Below are 23,746 nucleotides of genomic sequence, written 5' to 3'. Positions count from 1 at the left end.
TTGCGTTTTTATTTTTATTTTCTGTATCAAATTTCTCTTATAAAGTAACAATTCATATGTATATAAATATACTCAAATTTATATTATTATATACAAAACAATATATATCGCAGCTGTCTTTCTGCAGTTATTACACAGAACTTAAAATTCAATTTGTTAATACTTGATGGCATATACAAGAAATAAATATGAAGGACTTGTATGTATAATATAAATAAATACTGTTTATTGATATTCACAAATAAAAAAAAAGAAGACAATGTTTTTTTTGAGAAACAAATTAAGATTAATTGGTTAACAATATAAATTTCTAACAAAAGAAAAATTGGATGTTAATTTCATAAAAAATCAAAGCAAACTTTTGTGAGAGAAAACTGATATTAAAATAAAATATTTTGCAAAACCTAAAAAATTCTAATACTGTCGGTTTTTCAACTATATACAAGAATCCAATTTGTTGAATGATTATAAGCTAATAAAATAGGGCTATGCAATAACAAGGATATATTACTTTGGTCAACAGATGCTGATACTAGTAACCATTGCTCAAGCCAGCTTCTCATATTTTCTGTAGACATATTTGCAGGATTTACGCCTCTAAAGGATAGTGCCTGAAAAATAAATTAATAATAAAATAAAGCTAATTTATCTTTTGTATACTATGTCAGTATATGCTGTATAAAACAAAATTTATCAAATTGTAAATTGTATAATTATATAAAATTCAATATTTATATATATATATATAAATCTTTTAAGACAAAGAAAGAAAAATAAATTATGTTATAAGAAGAACGAAGACGTCTCTTCTCTTTTGTTGCAATAAAATGAACAAAAATAAATTCTTTTATATCAAAAAATATACATATTTCGATATCCTGAAAGCCTGAAACTAACAAAAGGTATCTACCCATCGCAACGCTTCATTAGACATTTCTTTTACTCCTCCCTCTCGTACGATAGCACAATCCATTCGCAATATTAACATACCCCGTTCCATCAATCTTTTCCTCTTGAAAGGTCTCCACAATGACATACCATGTATTGCCAATAATTCTTTCTGGAGATCATACAACATATTTGCATTATGACAAGCTTTCGAAAGACTTCATTGAATTCAGTGAATTCATAGAAGTGACAACTGCAATTTGCGGGCTTACCAGATGTTTCCTTTTGAGACTCTGAAGGGAATACGGCGGGCCGGAAAAGAGCTTGGAGCAAGCTAGGATATTCTTGGTGGTCGGATGCGTGCCGCTCCCCAGGCAAGCTATCGCGTCGCGCCACTTAATCCTGAGCGCCTCGTCCCCGATGCCCTTCAGCTCGGCCTGCATGCACCTGAACAGCGGCCTGTTGTGCCTGAGTCGCGACCTGTGATCGGACAGCATGAACTCGAGCTTCTGCTGCAGCGTCCAGTAGTGCGACGTCAGCAGGTAGCGCGGGAAGTACAGGGCCAGGGGAAAGATGACGTAGTTCGTGAACGGCAGGGCCGTGAGCAGGAACAGCGGCGAGAGCTTCCGCAGATCCCGCGGCATCGTGTGCATCAGCTGCAGCTGCTCCCGCGTCAGGCTGCCCACGCCGTCCGTGCCCTGCCGCTTTATCGCGGCGACGAACCTCTTCAGGTCCGCGTACACGTCGCGGCTGCCGACGCTGAACACGCGGTACACGTGCATCGTACGCGGGAACCTCTGCTCCAGGGTGCGCTCGTAGTTCTTGATGTAATTTATGTACCTGTCGAACCAGTAGCGCTTCAGATTCGCCACTTTGCCCGACTTCTCCGACTCCCTCACCGCCGCTTCCTTCACGAGGCCCCGTCGCACCGTCGCGGGGTTGCGCTTCAAGGGGTGCGCCAACGTCAGGGTGCTCGTCACGCCCTCGCGAAACGCGCACGTCCTCGATATCATCTTGTACATTTTGCAGAGCCCCACTGGAAGAGCCGAGAAGAGACAAATGGATGGCCCCGCGCGGAAATTAGGTTAACCTAGAAACCTCCTTCTCGCGTTCCTGGAAAATCGTTTCTTATTTTGCACCTCTGAAGATTCTCAGCGCTCGGGAAAATTGTCTCGGAACCTCTCCTTTACGTCGACAAACCTCGGTTTATCGTAATCCATCGGAAATTACATTCCTTATACGATCGTAATACGTACGGTCATGCCTCTACGCGTGGACGAGTGTGAACAGCTCGAGATAGTCGAGTGTGGTATTTTTAGTGGTATTGTATTTCCGATATACTCTGTTTCTTTACTCACGTCGCCTAGAAAGTGATGTTTTATATTTACGTTCGCATGCCGTGTACACCACGTACACGCCACATTTGCTCTTTGCGGCTGCTGCACTCGTGTCGCGTTACGTCTGCACTCAAAATGAGATGACCACGTGATTGGATCGCTGCCGAAGGGAGCGAGAAGGAGGGTGGATGACAAGTACAAAAAGTTCAGCTACAAACAGACCTGGCAGCGCAGTGACGACCTGGTGGTTGCCAGTCGGTTTACTAACAACAAGAGAGAAATGTAAATACCGCGAATTTATCTGAATTGGAATTGATTGAGCCGCTGCTTACGAATCTCACAGCAAGCGCGACATTTCGACCGATTGGACCGACAGACGCACAGCTGGTGTCACAGCGCGGGAGAGGACGAGGTAATATGCCGAGCGAGCGAACTGTCAGCGAGCCAACTATGACATGGTATCAGGCGAAGATCCAGCGTCTGTGCGAATCGAACAATATCGAGGATAAGAAGAACATTCTCAAGGATGTCGAGATCAAATTCGCTGCGCTGAGGGACGGGGACGAGGAGCTCGTCGCCCGTAGCCTGGACCTCAGGCCGTTACTTGCGCAGCTAACCTCAAACGACGACAGGTACGATGACAGGTGAAATTTCTGCGGTTCTCTTATGGACGCTACATAGTTCCATCCACGTGTAATCCGCGAGCTCATCTGCGCCTTTATCATTTATTTCTAAATGCAGACACGTTTTTTTTTTGTCAATATTAATGCCGTATTAAGAATACGTAGGATGACAACCAGGAAATTGCTGGAACTAAGTAATTGTTATTTTAATTTTTTAATGGATATGAATTCATAGAATTTTCATAGGACATGTATGAATATAATTTCTACATTATAGGAGATCGATTGTGTAATAATTTGAGACAAAGAGAAAATTACAAAAATGAGCAAATCCACTAGATATACTTGGTCAATGAAATCAAAAATATTCAAGTGAATTTGCTCACTTTTGTAATTTTCACCCTATTCCAAGATTATACACTAATTGAGGGCTAGACTGATGAAAATAACGGATGTCTTACGCAGAGTAGCATTCAGTTTATCTCATTCTGTCTGCTTAATTATTATATATAAATATAATATATAAATAGGTTCTTTAAAGTGAGTTCGGTCGGACGCAATAGTGGCACTCGGTGGATATTAAAACCGTTGTACATACACAAATTGACGTAAAAACATATGTTTAATATAACATATGTTTAATATAACATATGTTTGTTATAAAAATATATAAACCGGTTAAACAGTGAAATTCTTAATAGTACTTTGTTGTATTATTTGGTAAAATTGTATTGAACATTTTATTACTCGAGATATTTTACTTTTACATTGAAATTAGAATAATGTACAACGGCATAACATGCTGTGCATTCAATGAAATTGCTATTAATTTCAGCAACTTTTTAATTGAAGGACTTGCTGTAACAATAGAGAAAAAAAAAATTCTGAAGTAAGGCGATGAACTTTAGATTCATTTTCTCCATTTTTATAAATTATGTTATAAAATGTGGATTAGCTCAGTGTTGCAGCAGGCCCTCCAGTTGTCACGTTGTAGCTAACATAGTCCTTTTTGTAACAGTAAAAAAATTTTTTTAATGATTAGACTGTTATCTCATATTTGTAACTATCTTTTTAGTAGAATAGTACAAAATCTTGCTTCTCGTGTTGGTCACATAATACAAATGATAATATAATACTTCCGAAATGTATATAATCTATAATATATAATGCTTCTGAAATTTGCCAGTAATTGTAAGAATAAAGAGAATTCCACTTTTCTATTTTGCAGAGAATTCGTAGAGCTGCTATGCCAGTTTCTGCTTGTCTTGTTCCAAAAGCTGGAACCTGGAGAATTTTATCAGAGATATCCAGTCGAAGTGTCCGCTTTAATAACCAATCCAAATGCTAGTGTGAGATATCTTGTGCTACATAATTTTGAGCGCACAGCTAAGGATCCAGTAAAGATACTTCAACTGATCGCCGACACCACGCTTCTGATATCAATTGTAAACAGAATCGGCGATAACGATTTGAATGTCGCCAAATGCGCGATGAGTGCGGTGAAGAAAATTGGAAAGAATCCGAGTGGCCTGCACATTTTGTATAAGGGCGAGCTCCTGAGAACGTTCGCCAAGCTGCTCCAGGACGACACCGTTAGCTTTCGCGTTTACGAAGTGATTGTCGACATAGCCACGACGTCTCAAGAGGCTCTGGAGGTAACAGCCCAATCGGGCTTTCTGAACAGCTTAATCAACATACTGGAGAACGACGACGTGCTGCTTCAGCTGAACGCCTTGGAGCTATTAACTCAATTAGCCGTGTCCGGGGAGGGCCTGAGTTATCTGGAGCAGCAAGAGGTGTTGGTCAAGTTGGTCCAAAAGATAGCGCAAGTCAACGAGAATCCCCTGTCGAATCTTGTGCTCCCGGGACTGATGAAGTTCTTCGGTAGCATCGCGTGTCACTGGCCCAACGAGATGTTCTCCAAGTATCCCGTGATAGTCATCGCGCTTTTCGACGTGATAGACAGCGGGGACGAGAGTCTCCTGGGCCCCGCGTTGGACACTCTGGGATTCGTGTCCGAGAGCGTCGAGGGCAAGTACGCGTTGGAAGCTGTAGGAGATGACGCGATGTTGGGCGCCCTGAAGAAAATCGCCGAGATAGTACAGAGGATGCCGACCGATTTGAGAATTCGCGGCTTGAGCAGCCTCTACCGGATACTCCGCGTCGAGAGGCACGAGCAGGACAATAGGATTTTGTCCCTGACGAAACTGTGGTTCGACTCGTTGTGCGACGATCCGTTGGGTATGATCGTGGCGATATGCAGACAACCGTTCGCCGATATCAGACAGGGCGGTTTGGCGGTGCTGGGGGCTATCAGTTCTCAAGTATGGGGGCAAGAATACATATCCACGTATCCCGGTTTGGTAGAGTTCCTATTAGATAGAAATGTCGAGTCGTTTAAGGAGTGTAAGCACGAGAAGTACCAAATCGTGAAATGTTTATCTCAAGCGGAGCGAGATATATTCGACGCGGACACTATGCAGAAATTCAAGCAGTTTGTCAATGAGGGCCCATACTTTGTCGATGTTAATGCGGAAGTCGCGATAGAAGGCGAATCGTAAAGGTAGGGGGAATTAATTTCTCGTTAATATTCAATGTTCATGTTAACGTTGTGTTCAATGTCGTGTTGCGCATAACATAAGCAACTTCAGTAAGAGCAACAGTAAGAGACAGAAATAAATATTTATTTTTTATTTGTGTAAATAAAAGATATTGATTATCATAAAGAGAGTAGTCTTCGTTCAGCGTTATTGCATTTAGTACAAACAAAAGCTGACATTATTGAAGTACGTACATTTAGTACTTTTTTTCCGGAGCAGTTCGTTTCATTCAGCGAAACGTTATTGGAATTTATATACAAAGGGAAATAATTTATTTTACATCTAGCGATACACAGAGAGGTCTACAACTGTTACATATTTCAAACAAATCGGATAAATGATATTAAAAGTACATGCGTATATGTAATAATTGTTCGCGATATTTTATCGTTGTTCCTCGTGGATCTTTAACGAAATTTATATATAATGTGTAGATATAAGATCATATAAATAATTACGTACGGGGTGTATGACATGTATTAAATATAATCTTCAATCTCTATTGTATACGTTTCCGCTTTTTCGGTGAAACAATCTTCAGCATACTGACCACCGGCGCTTCGAAGGCGATTGACACTACAAACGACAATACGTACGACAGCACTAGCTGCCCGAGAAATGTTATCATCTGAAAAAATAAAAGTGTTTTTATGTAAAGTCCGCCGTCCGTAAAAGCGTTAATCGTAAAACTTTTCCCCTTGCCCGCACGCTCACCATTATATCCTTCCCTAGATGAAACGGAGAGTCTAGGTTCATAGCGGTTAGACGGATCACAAGCGGATGAACTAGATAAGAGCAGTAAGTCACCCTGCTGAACGGGTACAGGAGCGGCCACGATAGGATCTTATTTACGTAGCCTGAAACAGCAACGATTTAACATCCTAGTAGTCCAATTGCGGACCGATCGATCAGTTTAACGCTTATTTAGAGTAAATCTAAATGATTTATCAAAATGTCAACGCATTTTATTTCTCACCGCCGTAGCCAGTACTACATGCTATTACGATCCACGCTAAACCCAGCGCCCACGCGCTATGACTCAAGGATGAATACGCGGCTGCGGTAACAGGTGTAAGCTCTGCCTCATACAGACCGTAAAGCAAACTCAAGAGACACGCGGAAGACAGGAGCCATCCCACGACGACGGTAGTCTAGAAATGACAGCGTCTAAAATGTCTCGCCAAGTAATAGGAATTAAGTAATAATTAAGTCTCTAATTTTTGTTTTGCATCGAAAAAGAATGTCCAGATAACATGCAGGTGTCGTAAGGGCTTAAGAGATGTCTCTTTTAAATTTTTTAAAAATTTGTCACTGTTAGTTAAATTTACTTTCTCATGAAATCGTACCTTAGACATTTTCACTTTACAATCAGTCTTAAAGAGGAAATAACCGACCGTCATGCCGATCAGATAAGGACCTAATCTCGTCCACGGCTTGTCGTAGATCTTGTCGAAGAGCGCCAACGGATCGTCCAGGCTCGGCATGTGATTATTAACTAGAGCGATGTAGCCGGTGGTTACCCATGAGCTTACTAGTAGACTGACTAACGCGCAAGCTGCGATTTTAAAGTGATTCGTAGCCAGTACCAAAATCACTCCGCCCACGATATAGAACTGCGTATCGTCCGCTAAATACCAGCTCCAAAGCATACACTGTAATGTCACGGTGTAAATTTACACCTTCGTTTGATCGGGGGTAGAATAAAATTTGCAAATCTCCAAAAAAAGGGCCGAATTGAAAGAAGATTAATACAGAAGAGTTTAATTTAGAGAGATTGATAGCACGAGAATTTAAATCTGTTATAATTATTTTTATAAAATACCGCATTATATTTTATATTACGAAAACATAATTATAACGTGCAACGTCTATAAAGGTCGGAAAAAATTATGAATTACGAGTTATTTTCATGTATATTACAATACAGGATATATAAATAAAATAAAACGCACCATCTGCTCGACCGGAAACCAAGTATTGATATAGAGCAAATTTCTCCACCAATAATTGGGGCAATTGTAGTGATCTGCCGTGGGAGGCTCGAAAACGGAATTCGTGTGGAAATGCTTCATCGAAACCTCGACCAGCCCCAGAACGAACATGTACGGCGTGGTGAGTCTACAGAATCGATACAAAAGGAGCCCGATGAATTTCAGGGTGCCTGCGGCGAAGCCTCGCGTGCCCTGCGTTAGTCTCTTCAGGTCTCCCTTGGCATTGGTTCTGAAATACAGAAAGCTCACGAGCAAACCGCCCATGAAGAAAAACGTATCGACGCTGAAGGCCCCGTTCGTGATGGTCTGGAAGAGGAATCGCTTCTCCACCACTTTACGATATTCCATGTTGTCCGAGTACTTAAAGACGATAATGCACGTATGCCCGAGGATGACCCAAGCCATCGATATCGCTCTAAGTCCGTGCACGGTGCTAATTGTGTCTCTGCCTACGTTACGGTCGCAGATAATCTTCACATTAGCGGTAACGGAGAAAGAAAGTAGAAGTTCCTCGAAAATACCTGCAAAAGTAATAGAAAGGGTGAAAGGCTCGTTGTATTGTAACGAATATACTAATTAAAAAAAAAAACAAATGGGAATTTATTTTGTAATCATAAAATTTTAATCTAATTCAGAAAGGGAGTAATTATCTTTTAATTGTTAATTTTCGTTCTATCCTTTCTGCTTTCACCTGATCATTTAATTTTTACACGAGATCATTTAATTTGTATAATTAGAAGCTAGAAAAGAAAATAATATATATATATATATATATACGTGGATATGTGTTATAAATACTTAGTTTTAGTCAATACGAATTGAAAGAAATTTGAAAACAGAAGAAAAGTTAATCTCACTTAATTCTTAATACAGAATATATGTTAAATTTTTTTAACATTTATTATTTATTTAATATTTAAGTTTACAAACTAGATTTCTTGCAATTCATTTTAATTCGTCTATTTTTTACGGAGATGATATTTCTACTTCGGGAATAACGGATAAGACATAAAAATTTAACGTACTAAGCTGCTCTTCTTTGGTAGACGTTTGTAAACCATTTTCGTGACTGTTGTTATTATTAATCGACTGCACACCATTGCTATTAGAATCTGCCACTGGAACAGGAAGGTAGACCTCACCTTGAACAGCTACGGAAATATAATAATAAATCGTGTGACTACTTTTTTGATACTGTCCTTGTCTTGTCTTGATAGTCTGTAAGTGATGGTCGTGCATTATATTAGTCTGTACTTTATCGTGTGATATACCCACGATACGCTATGTTAATTGCTTTTTAACAGCATTCTTCAGAATTACTGTAGTACAAGTTAGTACCGATATAATGAATTAACAGTGATTTTCCTCGCGTAAAGCAGTTATTACATTGCTGAAAGCACATTGCTGAAAGCAACTAAGTTTTGCGTCTCGTTTAATTCTTATTTCTGTCATTTTCAATTTGCACAACGTTAGATTCCTCACACTTTTTTTCTACATGATCACTTATTTTACCGAAGTAGATTTTTCTTTTACAAAAATGTCAATATGATAATAAATGTCTATGTAGTCTCCAAGATTGAAATTTAATGATTTTCATATGCATGTATAATAATAACAAAATATTATTTTTTATTTAACTTCAAATGCATCTTACTTTAACAAACTTTAATTTTAACTGTATGAAGAGTCACAAGAAATGTACAATGTTTAATATAAAAAAAACTGAAAATAAAGAACAAATTTTTATTTTAGAACAATTTAATTTAAATTGACTGAAGGATCTATGCATAAAAATATATATAAACACTGTATAATATTTTTTTCATAAAAAGTAAAAGGTAATCTTTATATTTTAATATATTAATATTCTCGTCTCTAGTAGTAGCAAGTGATAGCAGATTAACACATGATTAAAAAATTCTTGGACAACGTGAATATTAATTCCTTTACCATTTATGACCTTCCGATCGCCATTAGTAAGACGATCGAGTTTTCCATGTTTCTCCAAATCATAGATTACATTTCTCTTGCGAGCTGCCTGTTTCGTCAGATAATAATCGTACCCAGTTCCGAGGATCATCAGTATCAGGACCACCACGCTGACACCGCTGAAACAAATTGAATTCTGATTTTTGCTTACTCACGCACATAATTTAATCCGCAATTACAATATATCGATTCTTGTCTTTTATGCATAACAATTAATATGCTAATAACAAAGCAATATATGTATAAAATTGTGTATATAAATTTCATATATTGTTTGTCTTTGCAAAATATGATTCATCTTTTATGTTAATATGCTAATAACAAAGCAATATATGTATAAAATTGTGTATATAATATATAAATTTCATATATTGTTTGTCTTTGCAAAATATGATTCATCTTTTATGATAATCAACTAGTCATGTACTTGGCAAATAGCCAATAAGAGTCTGTTTTCATGAACTTACGATAAAACCCAAAAGACTGGATCTGTATACATGTCGTATAAGTTGTGCTGATCTCTGACTTTTTCAATTGTCGAATGCTTTGCTGCAAATTCGTTCGCGGCGAGTTTCCCGATCACGGCGACGTCAGAGGCAGTGCATGAGAATGGAAGGCAAACGCCGAGATGAATCAGTTTTGTCTGAAACAAGAACAATGTATATTTTTGTATTATAAACTTTTGCGTAACATAATATGCAATGTAAAAAACCCTCTTTTCACAAGCGCAAAATCGTTCTTCTTGAATCGAGATATTTCTTTAAAAATGTGCAACTCGAGAATTTGTTAAAAAATACGTCTTAATTTCTTTATAAAACTACATGTTATATTTATATGACAAAAATTTTGACTTTGATATGTATATTTAAAAAAATTATCAAAATATTTAGAATATATATGAACATTTTTTATTATAATCAATTTCTTTTTTTTGTCAAATTTTTTGAAAATGTTACGTTTATAAACAAGGGAATTTTACATATTATATTTTGATCAGAATAGATCATTAATTATTTCTTTATAAATATTTAAATGTCTAGAATTAATATATTATTTATAAATTTTAAATATTTTAATATAAAAATATTATGTAAACAGTGATGAATTTCATAAAAACAAACATAAATTTTCTTTTTATTAAATAGAATAAAAAATAAATGTAAAATAAATTAAAATAGAGAATATTTAAGATATTTTTATTCAGTTTATTCGCAAGTTTATACACATAAATTTGTAACACATTAATAATACTTACTGGTGTATAAGATACGTTTATAGAAAGTTTTAGCATGTAAAATCCCAATTGAAAAGGCGTTTCGACGAAGTCTGTTTCAGACCAGGAATTAGCTCCACTAAAACCCATATTGATTTTTTTGTGTGACTCTGTATGAAATTCATGATTTTTCTCAAATGTAGTAACTTTTGAATCTTCTACATGTTTTTTCGAATACGTATGATGTGATGGGGTTTTCCCGATGTAGTCGCATTCGGTGGCCGATCCCGTAAAATAAGAATTACCCCAGAAATATCCGTTAGTGAATCTACCAGATGCATCATCAACTGAAACAAGAAGAAATTTGTCATCAGTAAATTATAGAGTCTTTTATATCATATCTCTTTCTTTTGAATAAGAAATTATAAATTTGTTATTATAGAGATAATGTTTTATCAAGTCGTTTTTTTAATCAGTTCTGTATTAAATAAAATAGGAATCTTACCGAAGTTCATCGAAAAAATTCTTTTTTCTTTATGCCGTTTGAATAAAAAAAAAAGAATTTTTATTGGTGTATTTGACATATCAAAACTAACAGTGTAAATCTCGCTTTGATTTACTATAATTCTTGTAAGTTTTATTCGATAATTAAATATTAAATATAAAAAACTTTTTGTAAATGTAATACTAATTTAATTATTAATCATGAATTTTGAATAATAAATAAGGCGCTAATCTCGTTTGATTTTAATTGTCCGTTGGCGAGGTACTATAAAAACTATATTAAACAAGATAAATTACACTACAAGATAAATTTTTATGATTATCGAGTAAGTTTAACGATGATTATTGAAAAGTATGATATTATTGACTATCCGATATATAAATATCTAAACAATTAGCTAATAATACAATAATTAAGTTTATGTCGATTTATTATTGTACAGATGTTTGAATATATTATTTCATTATCATCCGCTTGGACAACAACGAACGGAAGTGAAATTTTAAATAAAAATCTATAGGTATACTTACATAACATAAATAAAACTGCGAGGCTATCTCGCAAATTTTAATGCGTATTCCTTTTCTCGTGTCTTTATTTTAAAGATTTTCTGTCTTTTTCAATAAATAGCAGTAGAGTAGCGAATTTTTAATCTTACGAATGTCTAATATAGTAATAGTTGATCATCGCAATATTTCAAAAGGGATTTAAATTTAAAAGCTCCAGACTATTCAGGCAAGAATTCCGTTGAGGTGGCGATACTGTACTGCAGTAAAAATTAAAACCTTAATTATCCATCGTACTCGTAGCATCGAAAAGTGACGTGTTAATTAATTAATGAAGATGAAATTTTTTCTTACATGCCTTTTCGTTATTACATGCTTAATTGTGAAAATGTAATGTGTGTTGTCTCATACTTAGTAAATTCGTAAAAGTGGTTGGAAAGTAATGTTATCTTTCAATTTTATACGAAAGGATATTTTTTATGCCTTTCAACAACAGTCAAACCGTGTGTTTTACTGCCTGAATAGGCTTCACTTTACGTGCCTTTTACGACTATTTACTGACTGTCAGGGAGAAAAAAGATAGTTTCCGTCCATTTTTACAAGTGTTTTAAAGCAATCTCATCTTTTTGTTTTATCCAATTTTTCTTTATTTACAAATGGCATGCAAGAAATTTTAACGCGCATTTCTCGCTTATGACATCACGATTTCAACATAGGTGCGGTAACTACAGTCATGCTTAAGAAATGAATTTTTGCTTATTGAGAATAACAACATTTTTCCAAAATAATAACTAACAAAATACACCAATTGTTTGTAAGAAAAAATTTTTATTTTACTTTCTTTCAGGAAAGATGATGAGCGAGAGTTAACGCAAAGATAAAGATTGGTATTAGTCTTTGATTGATACTATATACATTATATCGGATTAAACATTGTGTATTGCAATCGGAAATATTTTAAAGAAAGCTTTAGAAAACTTTAAAAGCTGTAACATGGCAAGACAATACAATCGTGTATTTTGCCGTTAGTTGAAGATTTTTGGAAGGCTTTGAAAGACATTATAAATTCCTGAGATGAAAGTTGCGGCGCGTGCAAGTTGTAACAAACACGTTGCGCTATAGATGATACAATATACATATAAATTATAAATAAAACAATGAGCAGCACGGTACAGAATGTTGCGGTAACACGGTTCATAAATTAGCCAGCACCATTGGTTGGTTATTATCTAATATGAAATTAGTAATCTCCTTACTTAAATGCCGGCGGGACGCGTAATTTCTACCATGATTAAATAACCAGGCTGCGTAATCGCCGCATACGCGTTCGCCGGCAAGCATGCAAGCTTTTTTTGCGAGTGATGTAATAAAGTATCCTTGTTATCGTGGACAACGTAACGGCGACGGCGATCGTCATTGGGAAGGCGCGAAGACGGCGGGGTCTATACGTTCGGAGTGGCTTCAACGAAAAGCATATACTTTCTATTCAGGAAGTAAAAGATATTATCTAATCGCCGACACGATGGCGGATTTACGGGAGTGCATTACATAGGTCTCTCAGCTTGATCGCGATCCTGTTACGTCACTTGCGGCTGCATGTTTGCGGCTGCAGCTGCGGTCGGCGTCATCGGCATGTTTTTAGTGGCGCGTCCGCGAGACTCATTCCGGATACCCCTTTCAGTATTTCTTTCGCTTATTCTCACATCCTTTGCTTTCGGTTCAGTAAAATTTTCATAATGCAGATAATGTCAAGAAATTGGTTCTTTCGAATTTCCAAAGATTGGACAATGCAAAATGATTTCAATCAAATTTATGATAAAATATAAAATAAGTAAATTGAGATCTAAAGAATTATTAATTTTAATTTAGTTTAATTTAATTTTAATTTTCTAATAGTTCATTAATTGTTCACTATTTGTTTCCCGGAATATTGTTTATAAAATTATCTTTTTTAACTGAAATTTAACATTAAAAATTAAATATGTGATACCTTTGTAATTTTGTTTATTCAATATTGAAATATAGCTTTTTTCCTATTTTGTAAATTAGTACAAAGTATTTTAATATAACATTTTATTATAGATTTAATTTAAAGGAAGAAAAATTAATTTTATTAATTAGAACGAAAATTACTTTAAACATGCGTAAAATTGAGCTGAAAAGCAATTATTAACTTGTTTAAATGTTTCCATGTTTGTTTCAAGTTTATTTGCAATTTAGCAAATAAACTTGATTTTGATCTTATAGATTCTTCCGGAAAACATTTGTTAAAAAATGTATATTTTAATCAAAATTATAATATATAATATTATTATAAAGACCTTTTATAAAAATTTTTAAAGAAATAATAAAAATAAAAGGTAAATTGGAAAGGGAGCTTTCGTATCTCTTTCAATCTTCGATTTCAATAGACTTTCACTTAGCGATCATTAACATTCACATCATTTGATGAGTCGTGATACAATGTGAATTCATATTGTCATTAGCATGACAATAAATTTCGCGTCGTGACTCAGTTTCGTTACAGAACATTCTAAAGTCAAGTTCAGGCTCGCCCTTTCTGTACGAAAGACATAAATGTGCAATGTTACATTTAATCTCATTAAGCCTTGAAAAATACTATTCTATATTTTATTCGCATGCAATATGTACGTTAATTAGTCTTTTATTTCATTATCAGTCTTTGTATTAAACACGATCTTGAAAATATTATATATCTTTACTTATTATAGAATTGCATAAGCTTTGCAATAATTTTTTTATTAACTATTTCAAAAATTATGAATATTAACCTATTTAGAAATTCTTGGATTTTTATATGATATTTAATTGCATTTCTCTGAGAGTTTCAGACATGAGTTCACACATGAATTATTCGAGTTTACTGCTGAGTTTGCAGTAAATTTATAAACAGGAAGAAAAAGGCCAGCCAGTAAATGTTATATATACGTGCTCGAGTGTCGAAAGCTGCAAAAGAAAGTGAACGTGCGAAGATAATGACATTGCACTTTGCGTGTTTCTCTTAAGTGGAATTTTAAGAGATATTTTAAGAGCCAGAATTTTCATTGCCCAATTTAGCGTCCTCTCATTTGCTCAATTTAAGACGCTCCTACATTCTATATATATATTATATATTTTTGCAACATATTACAGCCGATACTATTAATAGATAATTGTGTAATAATTAAGAAATCAAAATCGTGATATAAAATCGAACAATTAGCGCTCGTGAATGTAGCAATAGAACTTATTTCAAGTAGAAAGATGCAATCAAACAATGACGTCTCTAGAATCATTAAGTTTTATGATGTGATTGCAATCCATGAACTTATATGGAATGCATATAGAATACTTAATTTGATTATTGAATTTGAATTATGCAAGTATTATTTGCACCAAATTAAAAAATCTTCTAAGAAGATTATTCTTGCTTGTATATATCTGAGATTATCTATCTCAATTTAAAACTAATTTTTTTATTATACATATATATAGATATATGTGTGTGTGCGTGTGTGTGCGTGTGTGTGTGTGTGTGTGTGTGTATCACGATTATATGTAACGGAGAAAGTGGTTTGAAAAGAGAAACGCGTTTGCATACTTGATTGGTACGATAATGTTGTAATATCTAACCGGATATTGACAATATTAATATCCGTTTGACATTGGATTATATTTTTATATTGCATGACGCGGATCGCAAGGATTTCAAAAGTAATCGTCCTTGATAATTTACTAATTTAAAAAGAAAGCACACAACTTTTTTGTTTCACGCAATGTTCTGGTGAAAGCGTCCAATCTGTTTCATCGCGCGGAATTCAGAAAGATTACAGACCTCTGGAATTTTAATTTTAAATAAAAATTTGTGTGTTAATTTAAAATTTTTTGACCTATCTGAGCACAGAACGTACCTCCTGCTTTTAATTATTATGCTTTATTTCATTAGACAGATTTATAATTACTTTAACTACTTGCGTAACAGGTTGTCCTCGCGATGAGTGCCAAATCTGTTTTGACCTATTCGTACGGAATGTTGCGGTGGATCTTATACGACCATGGTCCACATTTTAGAAACAGGTTTAACAGTTTATGATAATGTTCTCCTTCTAATCTTACAAGTCACAAGATAATACTGGCTGTTATTCGAGCACATTAATTCTTACTAGGAATATTGGTAAAATCGTAGGATAAAATATATAAAACACAAAGTAATCAAAAGATTAATATTCTCTTGACAGTATAATCAACTATTAAAAATTTATTAAATTTTGAATTTTTTCAAATAAGAAGCAGATTTATAATTTATCTATAACTTGTTGAAATTTTTGTTAGCTCATATAAAATGTATATACATTAATTTATTTATATTACAAATCCAATTCCTATCTAAAATCAGTGAATCAGTGGAATTACCACCGATTTGCAGTGTACATATATCATTCTAACTGGCATACCTAGAACTGTTATAATCAATGAGTATTTCAATGTTCTTTTAGTGATAATATACTGATACAAACAGTGAATATCACTGAAAGACAGTGAATTTTAGTTGTCAACTGTCTGACAGTGAAAATCACTCTCTTTCCGTGACATTCCCTGTTTGAATCAGTACGTATATTATCACAGAAAGAACATTGAAATACTCACTGATTATCGCAGTTCTAAGTATGCCACTGGAAAATGATACACACTGAAAATCAGTGGTAATTTCACTGATTCACTTTTAGAGAGTAAAAACTTAGAGAGGAAATTGAAGAAAAGTTGATAGAAAAGAGACTAAAATAGAATGTAAATCATTTCTAATCGCACAACTTCATTTTCTAAGATTATATTTTCTACAAAACGGGATATTGGATTGGCATTCGACGATTCGTGAGCGAGCGTGCATGATAGAAGCGAGGAGGACGTGGGTTGTAAAACATGCCGCGCCGAAGAGATGCGGTAACTTTCTTTTTCTGACATACGCAGAAATGTAATAACCTCGATACATGAAAGTGAAACGCAATCCGTTTCTAATGCAACGCCTTAGCTGTCATTTATGGTTGCTCTATTGCAACAATAGATTAGTACATTCCAAAGTGAACCCACAATTGACCGCTGGTGAAACAATCGATCGCGAACGATGAACTCTCTTGTTTGTCATCAATTGGGCAATTCGATCAAACGTATAAAATTATCTTTCTGATCAAAAAATTAGAATCGAGAAAATTCTCTTTCAGGAGATAGCATGGAAATCTTAACAAATTTATCCTAAATGAACAAAAAATATATCTTTTAGATCCCTAAACGATGTCTTGTCATGTCTTGAGATGTCATTAATATGTGTAATAAAATTTTACAGCAATGTGTAATAAAATTTTATTGCACATGTGCAATAAAATTTTTAATCCAAACAGATTTTTTATCCTTGCATCCGTTAATTCTTGTCCATAAACTTTCCTTGGAGAAAATAAAATAAAAATTTTTTATATGAAAAGATATTATATCTATTAAGAATCTAAAAGATGTCTTATGCAACAGAGATTTTAAGATATCTTTCAAATATTCTTAAAGATATCTTACAGATTTGAAAAGATGTCGTAAAGATATCTCGAAGATATCATTTTGACATCTAAAAAAATATCTTTTGTTTCAAGATGTCTAAAAGATTTCTTTTATAAGATGTCTTGAAAATATTTTTTAAGTGTCTTGAGATATCCGTACTAAAATCCATATTGAAAAAATAAATCCAATTAAAATCCATATTGGAAAAATGAATAGGAACATAGCATGACATGTTAAGTTTATTAGTTAAAAGTTGCTTTGGAGCTAATTGTAGCAAATAGAAACTTTTAATTAATAAACTTAACACCGTTATGCTATATTTAATAAATTTTTTGACATAACATCTTACATATTTGCCACGGCTTTTACAACTAAGGAAACCTCAAACTTTTGTAGACAGAAAATAGTTTTATAAATTATCACTATCACACACTTAACAAATATTATATAAATTATTTGTGGAAATATTTTTTTAACTTTGTGTAACAGTACGTTTGATACAGGTTTAATTTTAAAAAAAAGGATTAGCTTTGACAAAAATGGCAATTATGAAGACATCCTCCTTACAACACGTGTTGCCGTCAAAAAAAGATCGACAAAAAAAGAATCCGGAATAGTCGAAACGATCGAAACCGCAAAATATGCAAATACTGTTGATAGAGTTCAACGTTATTCAAATTATACACAAACAATATAATATAAACTTGACCAACAGTATATTACACTCGACAAAATTCACACTTATCCATTACTTATTTTATATTAATGTATTCAAAGAATTACGTTTTTTTTTAAATTATCTAACATTACATACATAGTGTTATCCATTTTTTAATTGACATCTAGTTACGCGATGACTTAATTTTTTCGTAATGCGTTACGAAGAAATTATAACTCGGCACGCAGCCCGTCTATTACGCCACATACTTACGTGCCTTATAATTAAATAAATTACACTTTTTCAGGAGAAATTATTGAAATATAAAAAAAAAATACCCTTTTTTGTTCTTAGCAGCTTCGTTGTTTTTTTTCGCACAATTATATTCAGCGATAATTATACTACGAAAATAATATAAATTGCTGGATGCATTTCCGCGGTTATGAAATAAAATAAGACTGTGATAAAATATACACGGGAGATACGAATGATTATCCCATTTAGCGATACTATATTAGAATCGATATCGTCTGATCGGTAGCAACTAATTTTGCTTAATTTTATCGTCAATCACTGTCGGCCTATAATCGTGGATCTATGATTAATGTTTTGCTGCATACATGCATGCAGTGTAATATTGTAACACAGAAGATTACTTAATCATCAGCTGTAACTATACGCGTAACGAGGACACATTTGCATACCTGAGAAGGATCCGTTCGCGGATGATAAACAAATTCTTTTTGTTGTTTTTTTCTTTCTATAGTTATAGCTCTAAGAAGAAAATATCAATTACGTTTCCAGTAAAACATTTAATTAATATCCGTGGATGTAACCGATCAGATATATCTTCATCGTTTTATATAATTTAACGTGCGCTCGATTTAAAGTAAATATAAATATTCACCGTCGGAAAAATGCGAGTCATCGCACATGGATAGATTTTATACGAATACTTGTGCACAACCGTGAGGATACGTGCAAATAAACAGGATGTTACGGGCAACAAGTCGTTTGGCCCGTAATAGAAACGTGTTTCCGCGAAAGCGAAAGCTCACGATTTCATCCCCAGCCGCCGCCGCCGTCGCCGCCCCCTCCGCCGCTGCCGCCACCGCCGTCATGTAATTCTTTCCCTTTTCAAATAGTATAATTTCGATAATTGCAATGCCGATTTCGGCTCGCCACTTTCTAATGGTCGAGTGGCATCTCCGTCTTTGCAACCCGATTGTAAAACGTGTATAGCACTCACGTGTATATACTTAGCATATATAATTTTGTTTATCTAATCACTTAGAGAGAGAGATCATTTACATAACTTGGATGAATCTTGTGATCGGCACTTTTCAAGGGCACGAGGGAAAACGTGGGATATAATCAAGATCCGATGACCGAAACTATAACTTTATACTGACCTTCACGATAGAATTAATCAAATTGATTGATCACTCTGTCAAACATTGTGCGACATTCAGAATCTTCCAATAAAAATCTCTCAAAATATACCTCGCAATTTTACATACAAACCATTAAACAATAACTCAATGATAATAAATTATACATTTTATAAGGTGCAAAATTTAATATATGTGTATTTGTCATAAAATAAAATTGTTTTGTCCTCGTAAGATATTAAAGAAATTTAAACTCTAAAAACAGATATTTGAGTTTTACAAAAAATATCTTTACGAATATTTTTGTCTTTACAAATAAACAGTCACAGAGAGAAATATTTTTTTAGATTTAATAAATTTCGAAGAAAATTATTTCAAACAATCGTGTTTTTTTTTATTTGGCTTACATTTACTTCATTAAAACAATATATTAATTCTAAATAAAACATTATTTTGTTGCATTAACTATATTGTTTGGCATGAAAAACACAATTGCTTGAAACAATTTTCTTCAAAATTTATTGAATCTGAAGAAATATTTCTGTCTGTGTATGTATAACTCGATGATAATAAATTATACATTTTAAGAGGAGCTGTAAAGCTTAATGTATATTGCTTCGTCGTAAAATAAAATTTTAGATTTTTTTCCCTTTATAATTAATTACAGAAACTTGAAGTAACTTTAAAAACAAAGTATTTTCACGGAATATTCTTGTCTCCAATAAACAGGATGTAACTCTTTTATCATCTTGGTGCCGCGACGCACTTTTGCTTAGCGACGCAATAATAAGCATCAATAATAGCATCTTTTATTTCAGCAGATTTTGAACTGTAATGATAGAAACTAGGAAGTGACATTTTCCAGACGGAAAACGGCGCAGCCAGCGCAGGCGGATGGCACGCGAGGAAATAACACGTCTGTGTATGTCGAAAGAGCGGCGTCGTTCGAGACAAATGGCCCTTCAGGCATCGATAATGCTTTCCTCGGACAATGTTCTCTCGGCGCCTTTCACCTTTTCTCGCGCATGAAGTTCGCGAAATTCACGAATACTACAACGGTGATACAGGTTGCGGGCTCGCGGAGGGTGAAAGTATATAGTAGCCGGTTAAGGGGAATGCCTTTCCGGATTCGTCGAGGAGCGTTGCTTCAAGGTGGACCCAGACCAGACTGGCAAGGACGAACGATCACGAGCAACCGTTCGCAATGAATATGAGCGAGCGTAATGAACTCTTCTCGCCAGATGTAGGGACCTCAGTCACGCTCAATGAAATTCATTTATTTTCGTATTCGTTCATTCTCTTCGCTTGGATTGGTTTATTCATTGTAAGTCCGATACTTTATAATACGATCATGCAAATGATCGCCGAGGGAAAGAGAGAAAAAACGCCGATTGAAGGATCGCGTGCCCATCAAATCGTGCGTGTGAAATGCTTGTACCTATATTGTTTTCTCTTCGCGAACTGTTGTCAATACTTTTACAATACTTTTACAATAACTTTCCCTGAAACCGTAACGGTATTTCAGTATCGCAAGAATAAAACGCGAGAAGGTAAACCCTGACCCACTTAAGATCTCTACCTGAACGGCAGATGACAGGTTTCTTCTTAAGTTCCTGTTCGTGAAGAAATTCGTACGGAGAAAGAAGAGGCGCGTTTACATTTAAACAATGAAACGATCTGAAACTGTTTTTCAAGTGCATACTTAATAATATTAAAACAATGCGCGTAAAAACAGGCGACACGATTTGAATATCTTGCCGCTTTAATAAAATAAACGAAATTTTTCTTTGACATAAATATAAACTTCAAACTGAAACTTATATACAATTAATTCATCTCATTTGCGTAAAAAATACTCAAATATTAATGACATGAAAATATGAAATTTAATAAATATTCAAATATTTAATATTAATGAATATGTATTATAATATCAACGTATTTATATTTGATGTAGGTAAATAATATCTTAAAAATATTTAAATACATATATCGTAATTTCTGAATATTAGAAATATCTTTGATATTTCTGCGAATTTTATTTTATTGTTTATAATGTGTGAAAAATTAAATTAATGTGGGTAATTAATAAATACTCGTATATATATTTTTGTATCGAATAATGTGAGTCTTAATTGGACTATCACTTTTTCACTTTCGCCGCAATATATACTTTTAGATGGCATAACGTTTCGAAAGGAAAAATACGTAACAACTGAGCGTAGCTTTCGTATCTCAAGATTCTAAAAATTCTACAATCAGATTATATATTTTAATATTAATTGAGTTTTTAAAGCCAGTATTTAAATCAGGTCTGCAAATTTCTTTTTAAATCTTGTTATACAGTCTAAAATCAAATTTTGGACATTAAAAAATATAAAAGATGTTTTTTTCAATAATGTTTTCTTATAGACAATAATAATGCTACGAGAAATACATGACTAATGTAAATGTAATATCCTTTGTGAAAAAAAATTCATTGATATTTAAGTAGATCAGATTGAAATGAAAAAAATCGAGCAATAAACGAGTAACACGTTCTTAGGATTTTTTGCTTATTAAAAAAAAACATAATCGTGATTTGCAATTTATATGCGTTCAACGAGCGTGTGAAAATGTCAATTGATCGAGGAAAATGAAGCGCCGAAGGCGTGACTCGCTAAACGGAGCCGCGTCGACTGTTTCTCGTGAAGCCCGTGACACGTTTGATCGGCTCTTTCTTGTGTCGCTAAAAGTGAAACCTCGCGACGAAAGTAGGCAAACCGGGAGGAAACCGGAAAGCAGACGTTGTTTAGTGAGAATGCTCCTGGCCGGGCCATCGACATGAACTTTGGCGTCGGTGTGTCCCATTTCTTCCGACATACGTGGACCGGATAGCTTCGAGCCGAACAGCGTGTTCTCGAAACTTTAACCGACTTTAATCTTAACGGTAAACTTTTAACGGTAAACAAATCCGAAATCGATATTTGCTCGGGGAAAGTTACGAAGCTACGTGCCGTAATCTGGGTACGCGCTCTTCGTCAAACATTTAAAAAAGTACCTTCCTCGCGATAAAGGAGCTCTCAAATTAGGATCCCGCGAAATTAAAATCGGGCAGACATTGTCATTACAATAAACGGTGGACAATTTCGAGATATCGCCGTGTATAAGCATTTCGTTCCCACAGTCGTGATGCAATTGGAAGGGGATCCGTTCGAATAACTCGCATCTCACCCGAATGATTTAGCACGATTATCTGCAGCGCAATGTAACGTAGAAAGCTGCATGAGGGAGAAAGTTGTAATGCATAGGAAGTTACATATACAGGCGGCACACGTACGAAGCCGTTCGATATGAGATACAGAGTGCGATGTAATCAGATCAAAAATTAAACATCTTACGCGCCTAGTCTAACGTAATTGATTATGTAAAGTAATAATGTAAGGTGTATTATTAAATACGTGTTATGACGCAAAAACGGCGATATAGATAATAATTATGTAACGCAACAAGGAGCATTGATTACGTTCGAATTATAAAATACAAATTTGTAATTCAAATTGTAACAATTAATTTCAAAGGAAAACAAGAAGTGAACGTACACGCGAACGGAATAAGATGCGTATCAACGACGTGTATATCCCTTATTTTCTTTAATGTACTTTTCATGTTGTGATGAAATTGCGTTGGAAACAATTTCATACACGCGGCAGACAACTTGTGTCAGGAACGAAAAGAATCTTGTTCTTGCCGTAAAAAAAGAATGAAGGTCATCCTCTTTGATCACAAGGTAAAACTATCTTGTAGTTTTAAAGCTTGATACAATAATCTACATGTCTACTAGTCTACTATAGTGTTTTAATATAGTGTTTGTACATTACAATTTAAATACTGACAATTTGTCAAAATTAATAATTTGGCCCCACAAATATAAAACTCATATACGTAATTTAATTGTCGATTAATAATATTGTAAACTATTATTTTCACGGAAATAATTAAGATAATTAGAATTATTTATCAATAAGCAATATTATTATATTTTTGCAATTATCAAATAAATCACACGTTAAATCACTCCATAAAAATTGTGTAAGTTTTAAATTGTACAAATCTCTTAATAATTCTTAAAAATTCTAAATAAGAATTTCCAAAAAGAATTACGATTCATTTTATTTACGAATATATTTACTTGTTATTACTGCAGTGTCTCTCTAAACTATATCTATAAGACTAATGAATTTTTATTTATTTATAACAGATATGTAAGTAATTTCACAATGTAAGAAGAAAAGCAAGAATGAATAACAATCAGCCTATGATTAATAAATAATATAAATAATATAAAAATATAAGTAAAAATAAAAATAAACAAATTTACTTGCTTATAAATACATACATGTATTATTTATAATACAAACAGTATATATATATATATATATATATATATATTCCTTAATTAGTTCTCGCTAATTATCTATAGTGATAAAAATCGTCGGCAGCACGCAAACGACGTCGACAT

At 34.2% G+C, this 23,746-nt stretch overlaps 3 protein-coding genes across 8 annotated transcripts in view; 1 reads left to right on the top strand and 2 right to left on the bottom strand.

Moving 5' to 3' along the window:
* Positions 1 to 319: 319 nt before the first annotated feature.
* On the bottom strand, positions 320 to 2,349 carry LOC105454498 (LETM1 domain-containing protein 1). 4 transcript variants are annotated; one of them, XM_011697141.1, is made up of 4 exons: positions 2,089 to 2,349; positions 1,161 to 2,001; positions 911 to 1,060; positions 320 to 611 (listed from the first exon to the last, which is right to left on the bottom strand). In XM_011697141.1, exons 2-4 carry the CDS (start codon positions 1,908 to 1,910, stop codon positions 432 to 434), a joined length of 1,080 nt encoding a protein of 359 aa, XP_011695443.1. In that variant the 5' UTR covers positions 1,911 to 2,001; positions 2,089 to 2,349; the 3' UTR covers positions 320 to 431. The 4 variants fall into 4 exon arrangements, with proteins under 4 accessions (XP_011695443.1, XP_011695444.1, XP_011695442.1 ...); XM_011697142.1 differs by having other exon boundaries at positions 2,145 to 2,349; XM_011697140.1 differs by having other exon boundaries at positions 1,161 to 2,349.
* Positions 2,350 to 2,381: 32 nt separating this feature from the next.
* On the top strand, positions 2,382 to 5,709 carry LOC105454493 (26S proteasome non-ATPase regulatory subunit 5). Of its 2 annotated transcripts, none has more exons than XM_011697130.1 (2): positions 2,382 to 2,869; positions 4,077 to 5,709. In XM_011697130.1, exons 1-2 carry the CDS (start codon positions 2,643 to 2,645, stop codon positions 5,407 to 5,409), a joined length of 1,560 nt encoding a protein of 519 aa, XP_011695432.1. In that variant the 5' UTR covers positions 2,382 to 2,642; the 3' UTR covers positions 5,410 to 5,709. The 2 variants fall into 2 exon arrangements, with proteins under 2 accessions (XP_011695432.1, XP_011695433.1); XM_011697131.1 differs by having other exon boundaries at positions 2,383 to 2,857.
* LOC105454494 (nose resistant to fluoxetine protein 6) overlaps positions 5,525 to 23,746 on the bottom strand; it is a 20,912-nt gene continuing 2,690 nt past the window's right edge. The window contains exons 2-10 of one of the 2 annotated variants that reach the window (XM_011697132.1): positions 10,684 to 10,988; positions 9,896 to 10,071; positions 9,390 to 9,547; positions 8,465 to 8,590; positions 7,401 to 7,960; positions 6,795 to 7,100; positions 6,425 to 6,599; positions 6,163 to 6,305; positions 5,525 to 6,076 (exon numbers count right to left, since the gene is read on the bottom strand). In XM_011697132.1, coding sequence (XP_011695434.1) covers positions 5,948 to 6,076; positions 6,163 to 6,305; positions 6,425 to 6,599; positions 6,795 to 7,100; positions 7,401 to 7,960; positions 8,465 to 8,590; positions 9,390 to 9,547; positions 9,896 to 10,071; positions 10,684 to 10,988 — 2,078 coding nt within the window. In that variant the 3' untranslated portion in view covers positions 5,525 to 5,947. The remainder of the gene's footprint in view (positions 6,077 to 6,162; positions 6,306 to 6,424; positions 6,600 to 6,794; positions 7,101 to 7,400; positions 7,961 to 8,464; positions 8,591 to 9,389; positions 9,548 to 9,895; positions 10,072 to 10,683; positions 10,989 to 23,746) is intronic. The other variant, XM_011697133.1, reaches the window with a different exon arrangement.

Source organism: Wasmannia auropunctata, unplaced genomic scaffold (genome assembly GCF_000956235.1).
Source record: "Wasmannia auropunctata unplaced genomic scaffold, wasmannia.A_1.0 LD335985.1, whole genome shotgun sequence".
In the NCBI taxonomy this organism is placed as follows: domain Eukaryota; kingdom Metazoa; phylum Arthropoda; class Insecta; order Hymenoptera; family Formicidae; genus Wasmannia; species Wasmannia auropunctata.
Note: the sequence above shows the minus strand (reverse complement) of the source record. Positions and strands in the feature narration are given on the sequence as shown.

What these genes read in the sequence shown, in the direction of transcription:
- LOC105454498 (XM_011697140.1), bottom strand. Translation starts at nt 1,910, where the DNA reads ATGTACAAGATGATATCGAGGACGTGCGCGTTTCGCGAGGGCGTGACG. An exon ending in GTCTCAAAAGGAAACATCTG is followed by an intron (nt 1,061 to 1,160) that starts GTAAGCCCGCAA and finishes TATGATCTCCAG; the next exon opens with AAAGAATTATTGGCAATACA. An exon ending in CTAATGAAGCGTTGCGATGG is followed by an intron (nt 612 to 910) that starts GTAGATACCTTT and finishes TTTATTTTTCAG; the next exon opens with GCACTATCCTTTAGAGGCGT.
- LOC105454493 (XM_011697130.1), top strand. Translation starts at nt 2,643, where the DNA reads ATGCCGAGCGAGCGAACTGTCAGCGAGCCAACTATGACATGGTATCAG. An exon ending in GACGACAGGTACGATGACAG is followed by an intron (nt 2,870 to 4,076) that starts GTGAAATTTCTG and finishes TCTATTTTGCAG; the next exon opens with AGAATTCGTAGAGCTGCTAT.